Source organism: Lytechinus pictus, chromosome 4, assembly GCF_037042905.1.
Source record: "Lytechinus pictus isolate F3 Inbred chromosome 4, Lp3.0, whole genome shotgun sequence".
Lineage (NCBI taxonomy): Eukaryota > Metazoa > Echinodermata > Echinoidea > Temnopleuroida > Toxopneustidae > Lytechinus > Lytechinus pictus.
In genome coordinates, this window is record NC_087248.1 from 29,913,420 (window position 1) to 29,934,503 (window position 21,084).

A 21,084-nucleotide genomic window follows, 5' to 3' on the forward strand; every position below is an offset into this window, starting at 1 on the left:
TTGTACAAACAAATTGAGATTTGTCCACATAATAATAATAATAACAATAATAATAAGAAGAAGAATATGCAACTTTTATATAGCACTTAATACAAATATTTCTAAGCGCTGCATACCATTACCCAAATTAGCTCTTTTGTAGCATATTTTCCAAATAGAAGATCCCATGATATTGTGTAGAAAGAATTTTCAAAATTTCATAGCTCTAGTATTTTAATAACGAATTTCGATGAAACTTGTTTTAAATTGCTCCTCTCATTTTACTCTTTCCAATAATAATGAGATAGGTTCTCTCTTTGAGTTTTTGATTCCTTTAATCATATTAAGATTCATAAAAAAAAATCATGGACACCCTAATTCATCTCAATTGATTCGTGCATAATAGTAAGAGAATAATTTAAAAAGTTAATTGCAGGTATTTGAAATGTTTAAGAATACAGGATAAACAACAACAACAACAACATCCATGACAATCACTAATTGTTCATTCATTTACTTATATATATTGAACAAAATAAAGATATAAATGACAGTAATGATTACTCGATTATATACATTTACAATTAAAAATGAGCGGCTACATAATTAAGTTCCGGTCAAGAACCATACAAAATGAGAATAAATGTTGACATTTTCTCCATCATCGTATGTGACTATATTAATGGCTTTACAAATATGGCGCTAGAAAGAAAACATAATTTGTCTATAAAAGGAATTTATTATTTCAAGAACTACTTTCAGTCATTAATCAAATAAACAAAACAACACAGTAAAAATAGTAGTATAGTAATATATTTACAATTAAAATTTTGATAATTGTTGACGAAGACAAAGGTAATATTCGAATTCAAGAAGAATTCTTTAAAAAAAGTTGTGGAAGGGGTTAAAAATATTTTAATAGTCGAAATCCCTTTTGAAATTTTTTTTAATGATGATTATGTTTTAATAAATTAGTCAGACCAGTGTGAAATTTAATCTCCCAAACAATAATCTTACCGAAACAAGCATTAAATACAATGTAAACTAAAAAAATGTTTTGCTTGAAGATTTAATATTTAGAAGGCCCTAAATCAACTTTTAAGACAAAAATTACATTTTTTAAAAATAAAATCATTGTTGAGACGTCTATATTGGAATGCGTTACTGTCAAACATGCTTTAAAATTCGAATTAAAGCTATATACACACTTAAAATGTTGGGCAACATACTGTTTTGGGTAATGTATGTCGGTAAAAATATATATATTCTGGGCAATTATTATCCAATTGAGCAATTTTTTTTACTGAATTATTAGTCTTTATTACCCAATTTGGACAGATTTTAACCAAAAGTTGTGTGGACAGTATGATGCCCAGTGATGGTTAAAAATTTGGCCTTTTTGCCAAACCTTTTTAAGAGTTACTTTTAGAGTCAAGTTTTTTTCAAGTATATTCAAGGGCGTAGGCTTGTTTGAGCATGGGGAGGTGGAACTAATTTGGTATGGGGGTGCACATATTGGGGATAGCCTACGCCAGCCTACGCCCTTGATATTGTTATCAAACATTACCTTCTGTTACAATACGCCTAAATATTCCCTCATTTAGGGAATTTCCACGAATCCACAGTTAAAGTGAATTCCATTTCCTCACCAATAAAACTCTTCTATAATAAGAACTTTAAGCTTTGAATAGTTGAGTACTTGGGGTGGGGCCATTAATATTGCTGGTTCGTATGCCCTTTAAAAGAAATTATTTGCTTTATTATTTGCTCTGGTGGTTTCTGATCACTTGCTGGCTTGTGTAGTCATATTCAAATGATCAGTGACCGGAGGAGGGGTGGGGCACCAGGCCTCACTGGGTGGACCTGCGAATTTTGGAAGATATAAACATGATAAATCAGGCAAATGTTTCGAAATTGTTTAAAGTATTTTGGAAGTAGGCCTACTTTTATTAACGATTACTTATTTTCGGACGTTACCCAGCGAGCGCCATCTGTGTTAGTGGACAGGGTTATTATTAATTATCACTGAATTGAGGGATGCAGACGTTCAAAGTCTTCTTTACAGCAACAGTAACCATGGAAACTAGGTTCAACCTAATTTGCTGAGTATGGAGGAGGTTCCACCGTTCCGTATGGTTTTGAAGAATCTAGATATTTGAGGGGGCGAGTGGTGGGACAGAAGGAGACAAAAAAAAATCGTCAAAATCGTCAGTGCCTAATTTGAAACACACGTAATAGATCACGGAAATAATGCTGTCTGTTGTCGTTGTTTAATCTATGTTTTTTCTGTTGATTTTCAGGTGTAATTTGTGTATAAAAAGTCGAATAATTGTTGAAAAAAGGTTGAATATAGTTTATTGTTTTTTACTTGTAGACGGGTTTTGATGAATTACAATAATGAGATCAAGTCAGTCACGTTTCAATTGGGACCACAATAAAAATGTATGATACATTAATTAGTTGATTATATACATAACCAATATAGATATATATATATATATATATATATATATATATATATATATATTGTAAAGAAATGGATGAAGAGAACAATGGTAGGCGTAGCTTAAATCAAGGTTCCCCAGAGCTATCTACCCTTTGTACATGTAGAACTTTACACATTTATATATATATATATATATATATATATATAGATGGATAGATAGAAAGATAGATAGATAGATAGATAGATAGATAGATAGATAGATAGATAGATAGATAGATAGATATATAGATAGATAGATATATAGATAGATAGATAGATAGACAGATAGATAGATAGATAGATAGATAGATAGATAGATAGATAGATAGATAGATAGATAGATAGATAGATAGATATACACAACAAAAAAAGTAAGTCCCCCCTAAATCAAATTGCTGTAACTTTTGAACGGAGTTAATTTGAGATATGATATTTCGTAGGTGGTTTTCTATACTCATTACGCAACTCCTAGAAAAAAATAAGATTGATCGGCTGGGTCATGCATGAGTAATTAAAGATTGAATTAAAAATGACCATTTTTGAAAGTCACAAGAGTCGTTTTTCAGATTGTGCAAATACAAAGTTGGGCAAAAGTTGTTTTTATGTGAATTTTATGGTGTTATGCTGATTTACTATCCATCATTTAGCCACTCCACACACAATTTTGATATTCTATGTTCATGGTTGAGTGAGCACAATATCGCAGGGGCCGCGGAAGCGAGGTGGGGGCCCACTTTTTTTTCCAAAAGCATGTACAAAAATGTAAAAATAACCATACGATTGTGATTTTTGCATGGGTCAGCCCCCCCCCCCACTTTTGGCTCAGCCCCTCCCCCAGACTTTGAAAACCGTGGCCCCTGTATTGTGACGTACCATCATAGGGGTTTTTGGTAGTATCCTCTATAACTTGTTAGGTCATATTAAAATTTGAGAATGTTGGTGGCTCCCCCGATTATAGGCCCCTCCCCCATTTTTAAATTCTGGATCCACCACTGATTCGTCCATAAATTAAACTGATCATGAGAAATTGTTAGGAAAAGAATACATTTATGCAGTATAAAGAGTATTCATTCTTAAGTTTCGAATGTGCTCGCTCAACCATGAAAATGTTAAAGTTCGGAAAGTGTGTGGTGATAGAAATGATGGATGATAAAAACAACAGCAATTAGAGTGACATTTGAAACCGAACTTGCCCCCAATATTCACCTTATTACCCTTTAAAATGAGTCTGTGACATTGAAAATACAAATTTTCCCACTTTGATGCGTGCTCACTCATCCGTAAATAAACAAATCGATTTCATTTTTGCACAGAATTCTTCCCATAGGTTGATAAACATTACTGCCAAATGACATTGCTAAAGACAGCCGTGAAAAAAGTTCCACCATATTGAATAAGGGGTTACTTATTCTTAAACATATGCACCCATAATGTACACAAGTCTATGAGAGAGGAAGTCAAAATTTTAACAAAGATGATATAAGGGGTTTGTTTCATGGACGGTTTTTGTTACATCTGCCAACAGTTATTTCATGAAACTTCGCACATGGTTTAAAAGTAACACTATCCAAAAGGCGCGCACACCAAAATAACAATTCGATACGGCACAAAGTGGGGCCAAGGCCTTGAACTTTCTTCTCATTTGCATAATTTTCGAATATTGTGTGCTCACTGATGCATTTAAAATTGGGATTTTCCTAAAAATCAAATCAAATCAACCATGCAAGGAGGTTTGTGACAGATATCCATAGTTACAAATTGCATTTTTTCCAATAACGTAAAAAAGAGCTAAACACATTCCACATGTTCATTCAAGCGTGAATGTTTAATTAAACGCCTTTGAATCATTGAAGCATATTAATTGGTCATGAACATAACGAAAAAGTTGATAAAAGATCAGTTTCAGTTACCAAAATGAAACAATACTTGCCTATGATATTTGAAAATCGTATTTTCTGTTTTCAATAAATGTTCATTGAACCGTGAAACGATGAATATTGTTCAAGATACTCTTCCCAGAAATAACTGTCATCATATTCTATCATTTTTATTGATGAAAATGTGTAAAAAATCCAATTATAGCAAATTTGGACTCGTGTTTATTCAACCGTGAAATTTAGCCAAAAAATTGTATCGGCTTTTAGAAAGTACCTTTTACAAGCCCTCTGACTAATTTTCATGATGAGAATGTGGAATAAGTTCCAATAAAATGGAATCAAAGTCATGATTTTTGGCTTGTGACTTTTGAAAAGTGACATTTTTGCCTTCTGACGGTGCTCACTAAAGCATGATGTAAAATACGTCCATAACATTTACTCAGAGGGTAGCTTATAAAATTACCTACACGCTCATGTAAAAATATATCAAAAACTCGTATTGGTTCGGAAATTATTGATGTTTGTTCAAGGGGGACTTACTTTTTTTGTTGTGTATAGATAAATGAGAGAACTTTTAAAAAGAGCGAGAGAAAGATAGCAAGAGAGAGAAAGAGGGAGTAAAAGAAAAAGAATAGAGATGGAATACTGACCCATTGGGACATATTGTGCATTAGGATTTGGGTATGAAGTAGGTGCACTCTCCATGGTTGCTGCTGCGGCTGGAGTCGCCTGTACGATGATTCTTGTCTATACCGAGTGGATGACAAAAAATAAAGTTTTGTTAAACAAAACTCACGTAAAGGTCAAGTCCACCCCAGAAAAATACTTGAATCAGAGAAAAATGAAATATGCAAAACGCTGAACATAATTTTTATCAAACTCGAAATGTAAAATAAGAAAGTTATGACATTTTAAAGTTTTGCTTATTTTTCCACACAACAGTTATATGCACAAATTATTGACCTGTCAATTACATATTCGATATTGTCCATCACTCACTATTCCTTTTTTATTTTTTATTGTTTAAATTATGCAATGTTTAGATTTCTGCGGATTCGACAACAGGGACCAACTTGACTAAACCTAAATATATTAAAAGGTAATTCCACAATCATCTTCTTGGAGGAATAAAACTTTGTTTTATCAATATGACCGGGATGTGCGTGTAACTAACCGGGATGTGCATGTAACGTTTATTAAGAACGTCATAACTTTCTCAAAAACTTAAATCCGATTTTGATGAAAATTTTCAGTATTATGCTTGTTGGATTTTTTCTTTTGTATTCAAATCAACTTTATGTTGGGGTTTGCTGTCTATGAAGAGCTAAAGTTATTAATGAGCATGATATATGAGTTGGCTTTTTACGCAAGCAAACTTGTGGAAATTATAACAAAATAGGATTCATGTATATAAAGAATGTGGCATGGGCGATGGTGCCGAAACTAGGGGAATGGTTGGGGTATTTAGCCACCCCTCACCGCTTTATGTTCAATAAACATGGTCAAAGCGTAAACATTATCATCTGATTGTGTGCAGATTCTTTGCGGGACCCCCTCCCCCTTAAAAACCGTTCCGCAGCCCCATATACAGAGTACTGATAATGTTTGTTTAACATATAATTTATGGCTTATTTCAAGAACATCATTTCGATACAATTTTCATGACTGTTATCATAATCACTATTTATTTTTTACCATCGTTATTATCATAATCATCATCATCATCATTATCATTATTGTTATCGTTATTATCATTATTGTTATCGTTATTATCATTATTATTATTATCATGATCATTATTCTCATCATCATCATCATCTTTTTTATCAGCAATAGGATTAAAACTTATTTTTGAAAATACCTATTTTGTTATTTGATTACATCGTTTTTGTTAAGAATGACTATGAAGGAGATAAACTTACCGTCTGAGGTGCTGGCAGGGCACAGCTCATACACGATGCAGTAAGACAGGCGATAAGAGCAATGAAACTGATGATTGATATACATACATTGATTCCTACACGTGCTTCCTGGGTGGGGTATTACATGTTTCGAAAAGAGAAAGAAAATAGTGAGAGGTTCTTAGCACGACAGGGGTCGGCGTCGGAGGCGGATTGACTTATGTGTAACAACCCCACCCCCCTTCATTTAAAAGACAGAGGCCGGCGTCGGAGGCGGATTGACTTTTGTGTAACAACCGGCTCGGCCTGAGTCCACCTCTATAGATTTAGTAGCACCCCCAAGTGGACACATGCAAGCCGGATTAACCACTGAGCTAGAAAAGTCGACGAAGAAAACGTTTATGTAAGTCAGGTGACGCGTGTCACGTGAATAGGTAACGTGAAGCCGGCTCGACACACGTTTGTAGGCCTCAGACCATTGTGTAACAGGGTGTACAATGAGCTCGAGGGGGCTGTTGCACCCACAAATGTAATAACACTTTACCCACAAATGTAATAACGCACACAAATGTAATAACACTTTACCCACAAATGTAATAATTTCACCAACAAATGTAATAATGCACTTTACCCACAAATGTAATAATTTTTGATCGCCCACAAATGTAATAATGACTTTACCCACAAATGTAATAAATTTGAAGGGATTTTTGGCGAATCCGTTCTAAACTAAAATCCTATAGTAATGCGTTCATATAGCACAAAAGTGAAGTCTTTTTTCCAGACCCGGTTAATTCAAAAATTATAATATAAGTCCAAAGTCTTTTTTCTAGACACGGTTGTTTAAAAAAATTATAATATAAGTCCAAAGTCTTTTTTCCAGACCCGGTTATTTCAAAAATTATAATACAAGTCCAAACTAAGATACGATAATGATATTCCAGTGGAATAAAAATGAGAATCGAGCTTAGTCTTTTCTCCAGACCCAGTTAATTAAAACTGATGGAATTAATGTCTTTGTTGTTGTTTTAATTTATATGGCGCATGTTGTGAATATATGCGTTAAGGGTAAATTGAGAATCGAGCTTAGTCTTTTCTCGAGACCCAGTTAATTAAAACTGGTGGAATAAATGTCTTTGTTGTTGTTTTAACCGCATACATTCGTAATTCCGAAGCTTCGTTATTCCGAAGGTTTGAATATTCCGAAGGTTCGTTATTCCGAAGGTTTATATTTCCGAAGGTTCGTAATTCCGAAGGTTCGTTAGTCCGAAAACGAAGTGAGGTTCGTAATTCCTAAGGTTCGTTAATCCGAAAACGAAATGAGGTTCGAAATTCCGAAGGTTCGTTAGTCCGAAAACGAAATGATTAACGAACCTTATTTCGTTTTCGGACTAATGAACCTTCGGAACAACGAACCTTATTTTGTTTTCGGATTAAGGAACCTTCGGAACAACGAACCTTATTTTTTTATCGGATTATCGAAACTTCGGAATAACGCCACAAATGTTTGGATTAACAAACCCTTTTAAGTTTTCGGATTAACGAAAAAGAGGTATAGGCAATTTACGTGTTTCGGAATTACGAATCAGTGCAACCGTTTTAACTTATACGGCCCGTATTGTGAATATATGCGAATATATGCGCTAAGAGTTAATTGAGAATCAAGCCTAGTCTTTTCTCCAGACCCGGTTACTTAAAACTAAAAACTAAAACCATATAGTAATGCGTTCATATAGCACAAAAGTGTAAAGTCTTTTTTCCAGACCCGGTAAATAAAAAAATTATAATATAAGTCCAAAGTCTTTTTTCCAGACCCGGTTATTTCAAAAATTATAATATAAGTCCAAACCAAGATACCATAATAATATTCCAGTGGAATAAAAATGAAAATCGAGCTTAGTCTTTTCTCCAAACCCTGTTATTCCAAAATTATAAATAACAATACAACAACAGACACAGTATAAAGACCCCATAATCTTATTAACGCTGGATAACATGGACATATAGCGTAGTCTTTCAGCTAGACCCAGTTATTTTTTTTCAAAATACTCCAAATCTAAGACCAAACAATCCTTCAACCTAAGAACCTGTTTTAAAAAGAGGTTTAAAGCGTTGTCTTTATTCCAGACCTAATCATTAAAAAAATTACAAAAAAAAAATCTTCTAACGTAAGACCGTATCATTTTCTTATTCTTGTGGAATAACACAAGTTTTAAAACGTACTCTTTCCTCAAGACCCGGTTATTTAAAAAATGAATTTGAAAAACTTCAAATCTAAGACCAATCTTCAAAAGTACACCCAGTAAAAAAAAATGTCTTTACCCCACACCCAGTTTTTTTTTTATAATAATACTAAGACCCCTACAAAACATTGTAATAATGCATGGGTAAAGCAAACATCCTTTCTCCAGACTTGGTTATTATTTGAAAAAATAAAATAGTTTTTACAAATATTCTAAAAAGAATACCCAATAATCTAATTACTGTGGAATACCATGAAGATCGAGTGTAGACTTCATGTTGTTTCAAGAATAAACACAATTGTTTCAAGAATAAAAAAGCAATAAAACCCATCCCCCAATAACGAATCTAAGAACCAACAATCCTTCGAATTAAGACCATGTAGAAAAGCACATGTTTAGAGCGTTGTCTTTATTCCAGACCCAGTCATTTAAAAAATAATTTAAACAATCTTAAGAACATAAGACTTTGTCATATTCTTATTCCTGTGGAATAACACGAGTATTATGCTTAGTCTTTCGTCTAGTCCCGGTTATTTAAAAGATAAACAAATATTGGGAAAAAATCAAAGCTAAGACCAATCTTCAAAATTAAACCCAGTTAAAATGCTTGGGTTTAGAGTGTTGTCTTTACCCCACAGCCAGTTCTCTTAAAATACAAATTAAGCGAAACATTAATCTTAAAACTTAGACCCCAGCATATTCCAAACTAAAAAAACCCTAAGATAACGCATACCGCAAAAACGACAAATTAATCATAGGCGTAAATATTCATATCTGAATGATACGCGCCTTAAAACCCAATATAACAATAACAACAACGTTATTCTACATCAATGATATTGTGGGGTCTTTGTTAATATTGTTTGTTTGTTGCTTTTGTTTCTTATAATTTCCTATTTTGAAATAACTGGGTCTGGATCAAAGACTAAACCATATTTCCATGCTATTCAATGTTGATAAGATTGCAGGGTCATTGTTTTGTTGCTGTTGTGTTTTTAATGATTTTTATAACTGGGTCTGGAGGAAAGACTACGCTATATTTCCATGGGCATTGTGGCGTACGCCTGTAATCCAAGCTTTTGGGAAGTTACAAATTGATGCAGAGGTTCGAGGTTCGAGCCCTGGTCACGTCTTTCGGACGGTGACGTTAAAGGTCGGTCCCAGACGTCAATAATCATATCTGATTGATACACGTCTGACAAAACTCACACACACACACGCACGTTATTCAACATAAATAGGATCGTGGGTATTTGTTTTTTTTATAATTATTATTAATTTATTATTATTATTCATCATTTGTTATTTGAAAGATTTGGGTCTGGATGAAAGACTACGCTATATTTCCATGTTATTCAACATCAATAAGATTGTGGGGCCTTTGTTTAATGATTATTATATATATTTTTTTTATGATTTGTTACTTTAAAATAACTGGGTCTTGAAGAAAGACTACGCTATATTTTCAAGTTATTCAACATCAATGAGATTGTGGGGTCTTTGTTAATATTGTTCTTTATGATTTGCTATTTTGAAATAACCGGGGCTGGGACAAAGACTACACCATATTTCGATGCCTGTAATCCAAGCTGTGGGGAAGTTACAAATTGATGCAGAGGTTCGAGGTTCGAGCCCTGGTCACGTCTTTCGGATGGTGACGTTAAAGGTCGGTCCCAGACGTAAATAATCATATCTGATTGATACACGTCTGACAAAACTCAAATACACACACACACACACACACACACACACACACGCACTCACCCACACACACACACCCTCACACACGCTATTCAATGTTGAAAAAAATTGCGGGGTCTGTTTTTGGTTGTTGTCGTTGTTGTTTTGTTTTTGAATGATTTTTTTATAACTGGGTCTGGAGGAAAGACTATGCTATATTTACATTTTGTTCAACATTAATAAGATCGTGGGGTCTTTGTTTTTTTTATTATTATTTTTTATTTGCTATTTGAAATATTTGGGTCTGGAGGAAAGACTAAGCTAAACTTCTATGTTATTCAACATTAAGAATAATTAATTTTGGGATCTTTATTTGGAAGATTGTTTAAATGTTTTATATAACCGGGTCTGGAAAAAAAAGACTGTGACTTTGCGCTAAATGAACGCATTACTATAGGGTTTTAGTTTTACATATTCGCCAAAAATCCCTTCAAATTTATAACATTTGTGGGTAAAGTCATTATAAAAGTCTCCTTTATCCCAGAAATATGAGAATATACTTAATCTAAGTGGTTTAAGCCAACTTGTAAAGCTTCCCACACGTACAACTCAGACATCTTCCTCCCTGATCGATCACATATTATGTAGTAAAGTAGAGCATATTAGTCAAAGTGGTGTTATTGACCTAGGTATAAGTGATCATTTATTAATTTACTGTTCAAGAAAGATCGTTAGGCCCGTATTTGGGCACCACATAACCTTATCCATCAGGAGATTAAAAGGTTATAATGTAGATGATTTCAACTTAAAGTTATCCCGATCAGACTGGTCCAAGGTAACTGAATGTAACGATGTAAATATGGCTTGGGCAAATTTTAAATCTATATTCTTATCAATTATAGATATAAGCGCACCTCTGAAAGAGGTAAGAATTAGGCAATCAACTGAAAAATGGATGAACCATGAAATTATTGTTTTAATTAAAGAGAGAAATGTAGCTTATAAAAGTATGAAAAGGAATATTGGCAATTTAGACCTTGAAAGAAAATATAAAGTTTTAAGGAATTTAGTTCAAAGGAAGGTAAGAAGTGCCAAAAACGAATACTTTCAAGAACAAATCGAAGAAAACAAACATGACTCTAGAAAATTGTGGAAGAATTTGAAAGGTTTAGGTCTAAAAAGTAAAGGGAAATCTGATCAAAAAACGGTTATCAATGTGCAAGGTGAATTAAGTCATGATAAGGCTAAAATTGCAAATGAGTTTAATCGTTACTTTACGACTGTGGCCGACAAGCTAGTTTGTAAATTACCAGTAAATACAAACAAATTTCATGCAGAAAGTGACCAATTTAAAAAGTTTTATGAAGAAAAGGGTATTTCAAAAGGTAGTTTTCATTTTTCCCCTGTTACAGAAAAATTTGTTTTTGGTGAACTAAATAAGTTGAAAATATCAAAAAGTACTGGTCTAGATATGATACCTGCAAGATTTTTAAAAGATGGGGCAAGAAATTTGTACAAACCTTTGAATTATGTTATTAATTTATCTCTTATGTCTTCTACCTTTCCTGATGATATGAAATTTGCAAAAGTTACCCCGCTACATAAAAAGAAAGATAAAACTGACGTTAGTAATTATAGGCCTATAAGTGTATTAAGTGTAGTGTCAAAAATCTTGGAAAAATCTGTTCATGCTCAAGTGGAGAAATACTTTCAAGAAACCAAGCTAATATACAAATTTCAGTCCGGCTTTCGTAACGAATATTCCACTGAAACTTGTTTAATACATTTAACAGATTTTATCAGGAACGAAATTTCACATGGACGCATGGTTGGAATGGTTCTCCTAGACTTACAAAAAGCCTTTGATACTGTAAAATCATAACATACTTTTAAAGAAATTAGAAGTGATGGGTTTAGTTTCTGCTTGTGTGACATGCTTTAGATCATATTTATCTAACCGTCATCAAGTAGTTACCATGCAGACGGTTCTTTCTGATTCACTGCCTATTAAATGCGGAGTCCCTCAAGGAAGCATTTTAGGCCCCATTCTTGTTATGTCTTACATCAATGATATGTGTACTTGTATAAACGAATCTAAATTAATTTTATATGCTGATGATAGTGTCTTGCTATATTCAGATACAAATCCCAATATAATTGATAAAAAACGTAGTGCAGATCTGGCAAATTGCATTGAATGGATGTCTGACAACAAGCTTAGTTTAGACGTTGGGAAAACAGAAAGCATTTTATTTTGTTCGAAAAGAAAGTTAAGATATACACACGATTTCAAGGTTTCATATAATAATCGGGTAATTGACAGAAAAGATTCAGTGAAATATTTGGGAGTTAATTTAACAAGTAACCTATCATGGACGGGTTTGGTAGACTCAATCGTCAAAAAAGCAAAGTCACGCTTGAAATTTTTGTATAGATATCAAACCTGTTTGAATATGAAGTCTAGACGTATTTTAATGCTTTGCTTTAATACAATGTCTATTCGACTATGCTAATGCGGCTTGGTACGGTAGTCTGGGTGTTACGGATAAGAAAAAGCTAAGAATAATTCAAAATAAAATTGTGAGATACATAAATGTTTTAGGAACAAGAGCACATGTCGGATGTAAAGAACTTGAAAATGCAGGATTACTTCATGTAGATCACAGATCACAACAATTAGTATTACACCACGTGCATAAAATATTCTATTCGGATACATTAGATCATTATATAGCAAATAATTTCACGCGTGTATCAAATATTCATAGGTACGGTACTCGAAATAGTAATTTTAATTTTGTATTACCAAAACGTGAAGGACATATAGGGAACACTTTTTATTTTAATGGCATCCAATCTTGGAATGCTCTTCCAAATCAAGTAAAAGCAGTTAAAATATTTTCTCAATTTAAGAGTGCATTAAAGAAGCACCTAAAACTGGAAGCTACCCGAGAGCAATATAATCAGTAAAAATTACACATTTTGTACAGTTGGTTTCTAGTATTGTAGATAATGTAGGGTATGTTGAAATATAATCTTGTTTCATATATTAGGAGGATTGTTGTTTGCTTCAGATGTTTGCATATTATTTGACTGATGGATATGTATGTATGCATTTTATTATTATTAGTTTATACTTTTTGTTACAATATGTTAATGTTTTATACTAACTATAGGACCCCATTGGAAATAAGCCTTTCGGCTTTCATGGGCTATCCTGTCAAGGTATTCTTCAATTTTATTGTAATCTCCTGTGATATTCTTGACGAATAAAATCAATCAATCAATCAAACATTTGTGGGCGATCAAAAATTATAACATTTGTGGGTAAAGTGCATTATTACATTTGTGGGTGAAATTATTACATTTGTGGGTAAAGGGATTTAGTTTGTAGTTTTAAGTAACTGGGTCTGGAGAAAATACTATGCTTCATTCTCAATTCACTCTTAGCGCATATATTCACAATACACGCTTTATAAGTTAAAACAACAACAAAGACATTTATTCCACCAGTTTTAATTAACTGGGTCTGGAGAAAAGACTATATAAGCTCGATTCTTGTTTTTATTCCACTGGAATATCATTATCATATCTAAGTTTGGACTTATATTATAATTTTTGAAATAACCGGGTCTGGAAAAAAGACTTTGGACTTATATTATAATTATATATTATAATTGGCGCAAATATTCACTAATGAATGATACGCGCCGTATAAGCTAAAACAACAACAACAACAACAATTTTTGATACAACCGGGTCTGGAAAAAAGACTTTGGACTTATATTATAATTTTTGAATTAACCGGGTTTGGAAAAAAGACTTTGCACTCATGTGCTATATGAACGTATTACTATAATAGGGTTTTAGTTTAGAACGGATTCACCAAAAATCCTTTTAAATTTATTACATTTGTGGGTAAAGTCATTATTACATTTGTGGGCGATCAAAAATTATTACATTTGTGGGTAAAGTGCATTATTACATTTGTGGGTGAAATTATTACATTTGTGGGTAAAGTGTTATTACATTTGTGTGCGTTATTACATTTGTGGGTAAAGTGTTATTACATTTGTGGGCGTTATTACATTTGTGGGTGTAACAGGGGCCTCAAATTGCAAGCGTGAAGGCGGCTTCAAAGCCGGCGTCGGAGCTGGCTTCAATCCCAACGCATATGACAATCAGTGGCATTAGTTGTGTAAACAATGGATTTAAGATTGATTTCTTTTAGTTGTGTTTGATTTCAACTCTTACTGAATTGGGTCCCAGATCAACCGTCAGATTGAGAGTTGCCTGTAACATATTGTTCCAGTTTTGTATTATACGGGGGAAAGCATGTTTCCCCGGCCTAGCAGCACATGATACATATGAAACCAAGCGCTAATTGTTGTTGAAAAATCAACAACTAAAACAAATCATTCGAACACCGTTGTACTGAGCATTATGGCGCGCTCCTGATGCAGTAGCTCGAGGATAGAGCTCTTGTTACATATACCAGTATCATAATTATGGTGACGCTAAAAGTCCCTTCTAACATAATGTTTGTAAACAACTCAAATACACACTAGTATAATACATTTTAGGGATTGATCGCACTTGTGTGTAAGTTGTTCGTACGCAACGAGCAATAATCAATTAGCACTACAGTCAATGGCAGAATTGTGGGTTATATGGCCCTTTATTGGCGCAGGGGGGGGGGTGTTATGGGGCCTTTCATTTTTTCATTATGTTTATTGAGTTCGAAAGCGTGTCCAGCTATATATAGCTATATCGACCTTCTACGGTGATCGGAGAGAATCACACGAATCTGTCAATGTAGGCTATGTATTCGTAGTCACCAGTGCAAAGCAATTAAAAAAGACAACGAATTTTTTTTTAGGGAATCTTAACCATATATTTCATTTAAAGTGATTGGTTAACATTGGTTTGACTTTTAAAAATCTGAGCTAGAAGGTCACACTTGTCACCATTGTCTGTGATATGTTACAAAAATGAAACCCAGAAAAAATTGCGTTCGAAAATAATTATTTAGTGCTTCAAAAATTGAAATATAAAGTGACCGAAAACACCATCTTAATTTCATCCCATACACTTATGTGTACTATTTAGGCGTCTATAAGACGCCTATTTACAAAATCGGGGTTTGCCTTGTAGTTTTAGCTTTTCATTCTCAATAATGGTTGTTTTCAGGGTTTATTAGTTCTAATACATGCACTTGTACACATGTTTCATCTTGGTTTGATAATTTTTTTAATCGGCTGCTCACAAAGTTAAACAATACCTTTAAAGAATCATATTTTTTGTATAAAGAAGAAAAAAATTATAACTTACAATTACATAGGTGCACACTTTATAGTAATCAATGCCTGGATAACAAAGAAATTCCAATTCTTGAGAAGCAGCGTAGACAGAGAAACCAAATAGCTGAGCTGCACAGGCCGCCGACAGAGATGACCATACTGCATAGAATGTTATCTACATAATAGAAAAAAATCATAAAAGTAGGTTAAGATTCAAAATTCGATATTTAATACATTTATTATATTCACATATCAGAATTCTCATTTTCAGAAACCTGCAGACTCAAAAGCTTTCCAGTTTCCCTTGTTTCATTCCCTAAATTTTACCTTCGTTTTTGTACTAAAATTCTTAATTTACTTTGCATATCAATTACCATTTATACGCATGTTCATACCAATTCTTATTTATTTCTTTTTACATTGTTTGATAAAGGTTCATGTCATGTGAACTATGAATGGTACTGATGATGTAATCAATAAAATAAACAAATCAAAAAATCAAAATCAAATAAATATATGATGCATGAAATATAAAAACATAATACGTTAAAATATATCACACTAACATTTATAAAATCGCAACGAGTTATCAATATGTAAGGAATTCAGATTCAGATTCAGATTTATTTCCAACAGAAATGACATAAATATTGATACAAATCATTTTCATACATTTATAACAAATATTTACGATACAAAATCATTGTCATTCTAGTTATATTAAAAAACATCAATGATAATTAACATATAAAGATATATACAAAATATGGTGCAATTTGTAGACAAATTATGATATGTAATTTAAATAGAAAAAAGGGTATCTGTGGAAAAAAATGGGAGATTCACTCAAAATATGTTAGGAAATGAGGGGCCCGAAAAAGAAAAGGGGCTTGTATAGAATCTGGTTCCCCTTGCACCCTATTGCCAACAAAATAGTTGTTGCCATGATTTGAAAAGAAAAATTAATTATCCTGGATATACGTGATGAGACAAATGGGATTCAAGACGATAAAACAGTCAAGGATCAGTCAGGAATTAGTCTTCATCAAGAACTTTCTATTATAAATGAAACGTTAATTGCCACAGGAATCCTGATTGTTTATTGTCTGCTCAGCCCCATTAGTTACCATAATGGTACAGTAAACCATAGTCGTGATATTCTTTGAACTCTAAAAACACTGAGTAAAAATCTACCCAATATTGGAAGGGAACAAGCTTGTTTGGGGTTGGGTATCCCCCCCCCCCGGGCCCCCCATGTTTGGCAAAATGCCGGCACCCGACATTGCGTAAAATTTACAAAATAATGAGTATCTTTTTAACCCAATATTGGGTAAACTTTTTTTAGAATGTAGGGTGTGCTAAGAGAAAGAAATTTATATCTCATGTAGTTATTGTTCACTCCAAAAAACTAAGAGCTAATTTCGCTCTTAAAGAGCGGGTATAGTGACTGCTCATTTTTCTCGTTCAAATTTGAACTAGACAAATCAGCACTCCGAAGTGCAGTCACTATACATGCTCTTTAAGAGCTAAATTAGCTCTTCGTTTTTAGAGTGTTTCTTTGCATGAGGAAAAGCTTGCTTTGGAAATGAAGCATTAAGCAGTTAAGAGTAAACATAACAGTATGATAACTGTGATAATGATTGAATAACATAAAATATTCATTTAAAAGATGTTAATATAATACACTTTAAGAATTCCCCACGTGACAACTTACTCCACATTGTTTCCCAGTAGCAGTTCCTGCTGATCCAGCTATACCTGCGACTAGGAAAAACTGGGAGAGAAGAAATGAAATAACGTTTTGAAGATATCTAAACATGCATGATCATGATTGCATTGTGTATGAACAATAAATTGTATCACCTTAAAATTTAGATTATAACATCTAGAGTGAGGAATCTATATTATTATCACTAAATTAAGGCACTCATGGATATCAATAATTGCTGCAAGGTGTTGAAAGATTAATTAGAATTTAGGGGGAAATGGCTCTTATCACCCCCTTAAACCTACTAATCAATATCTCAACTAATTAATCTATGTAAAGCAATAAATCCAATCAAAATTCATTATTGTAACTAACTAAACTAGATGGAACTAGATTAATTATTAATTTGTCAACTTTAAGCATAGTTCAATGAATTTCCTTTTATCATACCTTTGAAGTAGTCATAAAGTTAATATACAAAACACATTTGCCTCTCGGTGTCTACAGATCAAACGTGACTTTGACAAAACTATTCTTTATGAAAATCTTACTTTCGGCTCGCTCACTTCGCTCATTCTCCGTCAGAATTGTACCCCTATCTACATCCAATAGAAATTGATTTAATTTTAATTCGGGGTTCGACTTTACCAGCAAACCGCTCCAGATGGGATCGCCAATCCGGGACAAATAACACTCCAACACCATAGCAGTCCCGCCCATGGCACTGCATATGATTCCCGTTACAATCTGAATTCCCGCCATACTCTGTAATATTTTGATCTTGTTGTTTCTGGAACGGTTCTCCTGAATGTTGACATGTTCTACCGTGGTACTCAGGACGGGATCTATCGGGTAGGTTGAGTTCGACATTGTCTGTACAGTCAAGAGAAGAGAGGTGTGGGTAATTAGGCGGACAGATGGTCAAAATTATATCATTTTGTATAAACATCCTATGTAAGATTAATTGGACCTTTTATAACGTCATCTACTGTGGGTTTTACTGTTTGAAAAGGAGAGCAAAAGAGGAAGGTAAAGAGATAAATAAAAGATTACAAAAAGGACAGGTAACTCTTCCCCCATAATTAAAGGTCTTACCCCCCTATCAGAACAATATTTTTAAAATAAAAAAAATGGAATATACTTTGATGACTCTGTAGACTCTGTAGAAATTCACAATATTCAATATTTATTTTGTTTTTCAATTCAATTCAATTCATTTATTCTTTTCCATTAAAAAACAACAAAATATGAACAGTTGAAATACACATGTATATACAAGAAATAGATCAAATACATAAGCATAGTAAGTTATTATTGTAAGTGGTAGAAATAAATGGAAAATGAAACACCTGTAGAAAGCTTCTTTTTTTTTAAAAAGCTTGTAAATGGCAGGAGTCCAAAAGTTAACAAAATACAAATATAATAATGATAATAATAATATAAGATTATATTATTGTTCTCAAAATAATAAAAAGTCATGTGCAGGAATGTACCACTCCGTACAAAACCATTAGCCTAAAGATTAGGGTGTTGTTTTGACCATTTGAAATTGCAAATTGCTCCGATGTTTTACATTTTACTTTTTTGTTATGTGTATAATAATGGGAAATGTATCAACCGAAATTACAATTAGAATAAAATATTGGATACACCATACGCCATAGGCCTATAAACCAAGCAAGTGGGGGGGGGGGGGGGGGTAAATGAATAATTGCTACAACACCTTCGTATACAAGGACACTGGCGTACGAGCAATAAATGAGGGGCCCGACATTGCGTATGGGGCAAAATTTCTAAAGCGCTGCGTGCGAACATGGCGAACGAGCAAAAAATGACATGTTTATATAATACAAAATCCACTTTGGTACTAGGCTAATAATGATAATAATTACTTCATCCTCTTCTTTTACTTTTCTTTCTTTTTTTTTTCTTCCTTTTCTTTCTTGGTCGTGAAAGCCCTTCCCGTGCATCTGTATACGCCAGCGCGATGACAGGCATAAAGTATAAAATTCAAAGGGGAATCTATATACACACACACGATTAAATGGATATGATGTAGCTTCAATTCAGAGTGTATAATAAGTACGGCATATCAAACGTCTTTGTTAAGTGTTACGTAATATTGACTTATATCCCAGGATGATGTACTGTATTACACCGAACTTCGGTCACGACAAACATTTAATTATCTTAATAGCAAAACAAAAGTTCCTCCTTTTATTTCAATACAAATCGCATTATCTTTGTTCGTAACAACAGGTGTAATTATAGGGGCACAAAAAGCCCAGATCGGCAAGCCAACTCAGGGGAAGAATTCGATGAAAAAAAAGTTTCTCGCTCGCTCGCTGCTCTCCATCAGATACAGCTGTCCCTCAACAGCAATTACATTTTCAGACTATGTCGTATGCGTTCAGAATACCAAGTTATACTTATGAAAATATAAGAAGATCTTGCTCGGCGACAAGGCTTCTCTTAAAAAAGTGCCCTTTCATTGAAATGAATTGTTGAAAAATCGTATGTGTCTCGGATTCAATTTGGTTATTTTGAATTTTATGAATATAAGAACAATCCAAGTCTATGGTAGTTCCTTTCGAGTAAATCAAGAAAAATGTAACGATTATCTTGTACGTCATGATGATTTATGTCATTTAAAAAAATTCATTTTGGGCACTTTTGGTTGTATTTCTGTGATATAAATTACACACAAGATAGGCAAGAAGATGGGCGCATATATATCCCACTTTAAACCCATGTCCTAGAGATGGACTGGGGCATACTGGGCGGTTCTTATATTCACAAATTTACTTTACTGGATGCACTGTCAGAAAAACCCAGATTCTTCAGAGAAAATATTCGAATCATTCTGTATATTGTTTTAACATGGAATTTCTGTAATTTATCAGAACAGGTTTGTTTTATTTTTTTTTAATAGGGGGATTTTTGTTACAGGAGATAAAAGATTGTATACTCCAAAAACCAATTTTCTTCAATTTTTCACAATGCACAGTGCAGTAACATTACAGGTTTATCTGAGGCTCTGCTGCAGGAAGGTTTGTTTTAAAGGAGAAATTTTATGATAGCATTTTAATAGACATGCATGTTAAAGCAGGAAATATAAATGCATCAAAGTTACAGCAGACAAAATTTACAACATCCCTCTGTAAAGTAAAGAAAACCTTTTGATTTAATACACGACTATACTCACCTTGTTAAAGTGTAGTACCGGGATGGATAATAAGGGTGAACTTCACCATCCAATATAGAAAATCCTAATTTTCCTTATAATATCAGTCCAATATTGGAGACAGTTAGATGTGTAGAGTTGGACTCGGAGCTAAGAATTAAGATGTTTGCCCTAAGTGGATACTTAAGATTTGGGGTAGGTCTCAGTGATGTATAACAGGATTCCTCGATTTGCTTGCTATGTGTTATTGACGTAACCTTTTGGGGGTAATTATTAACTTGAAAATAACCGAATAAACTAACTCAATGCAATGGAGTCGCGGATGTAGTAAACTTTAGAACAATGCGTCATCGATGAGGTTGCAGACATAAAATTTGGTAAATAAAGTGTCGTGAATACTGTTTTCCCCCTTATTGTGCGATTTCCGTCTTCCCTAGTATATCCTTGCTTGCATCGTTAACAAACATACAAATAAAGTTTCGATTATCATATCATCTGCGCATATTATCTAGGCGTACCTACCAAAATTCAGTTACTAAATACATTTAAAATGTAATCTGTTCCTCATTTCAATAATCATGCAATAGGCCTATATTGTTATATTCTTTGATTTAATGTTCGGTTTAAAGATTTATACGATTGAGATATTGCTTAATATCAATATTTGTTTTGTTCTCTGGCGATTTCATCATGTTAATTGGTCAAAATAAGATATTCGAAATCTAAA

At 33.4% G+C, this 21,084-nt stretch overlaps 1 protein-coding gene across 2 annotated transcripts; it reads right to left on the bottom strand.

The window, feature by feature from the left end:
- Window positions 1–477: 477 nt before the first annotated feature.
- LOC129258224 (uncharacterized) lies at window positions 478–20,797 on the bottom strand. Of its 2 annotated transcripts, none has more exons than XM_054896534.2 (7): window positions 20,379–20,797; window positions 17,822–18,046; window positions 17,180–17,239; window positions 15,497–15,640; window positions 6,264–6,371; window positions 4,992–5,088; window positions 478–2,126 (listed from the first exon to the last, which is right to left on the bottom strand). In XM_054896534.2, exons 2-7 carry the CDS (start codon window positions 18,041–18,043, stop codon window positions 2,074–2,076), a joined length of 684 nt encoding a protein of 227 aa, XP_054752509.2. In that variant the 5' UTR covers window positions 18,044–18,046; window positions 20,379–20,797; the 3' UTR covers window positions 478–2,073. The 2 variants fall into 2 exon arrangements, with proteins under 2 accessions (XP_054752509.2, XP_063954864.1); XM_064098794.1 differs by having other exon boundaries at window positions 478–1,842; window positions 20,379–20,609.
- Between the last annotated feature and the right edge of the window lie 287 nt (window positions 20,798–21,084).

Excerpts from the sequence above, each read along its gene's own strand:
- LOC129258224 (XM_064098794.1), bottom strand. The coding sequence starts at position 18,043 with ATGTCGAACTCAACCTACCCGATAGATCCCGTCCTGAGTACCACGGTA. Across the intron at positions 17,240-17,821 it reads CCATCTGGAGCGGTTTGCTG|TTTTTCCTAGTCGCAGGTAT; the intron begins GTAAAGTCGAAC and ends CTTCTCTCCCAG. Across the intron at positions 6,372-15,496 it reads AAGTGTGCACCTATGTAATT|GAAGCACGTGTAGGAATCAA; the intron begins GTAAGTTATAAT and ends TACCCCACCCAG.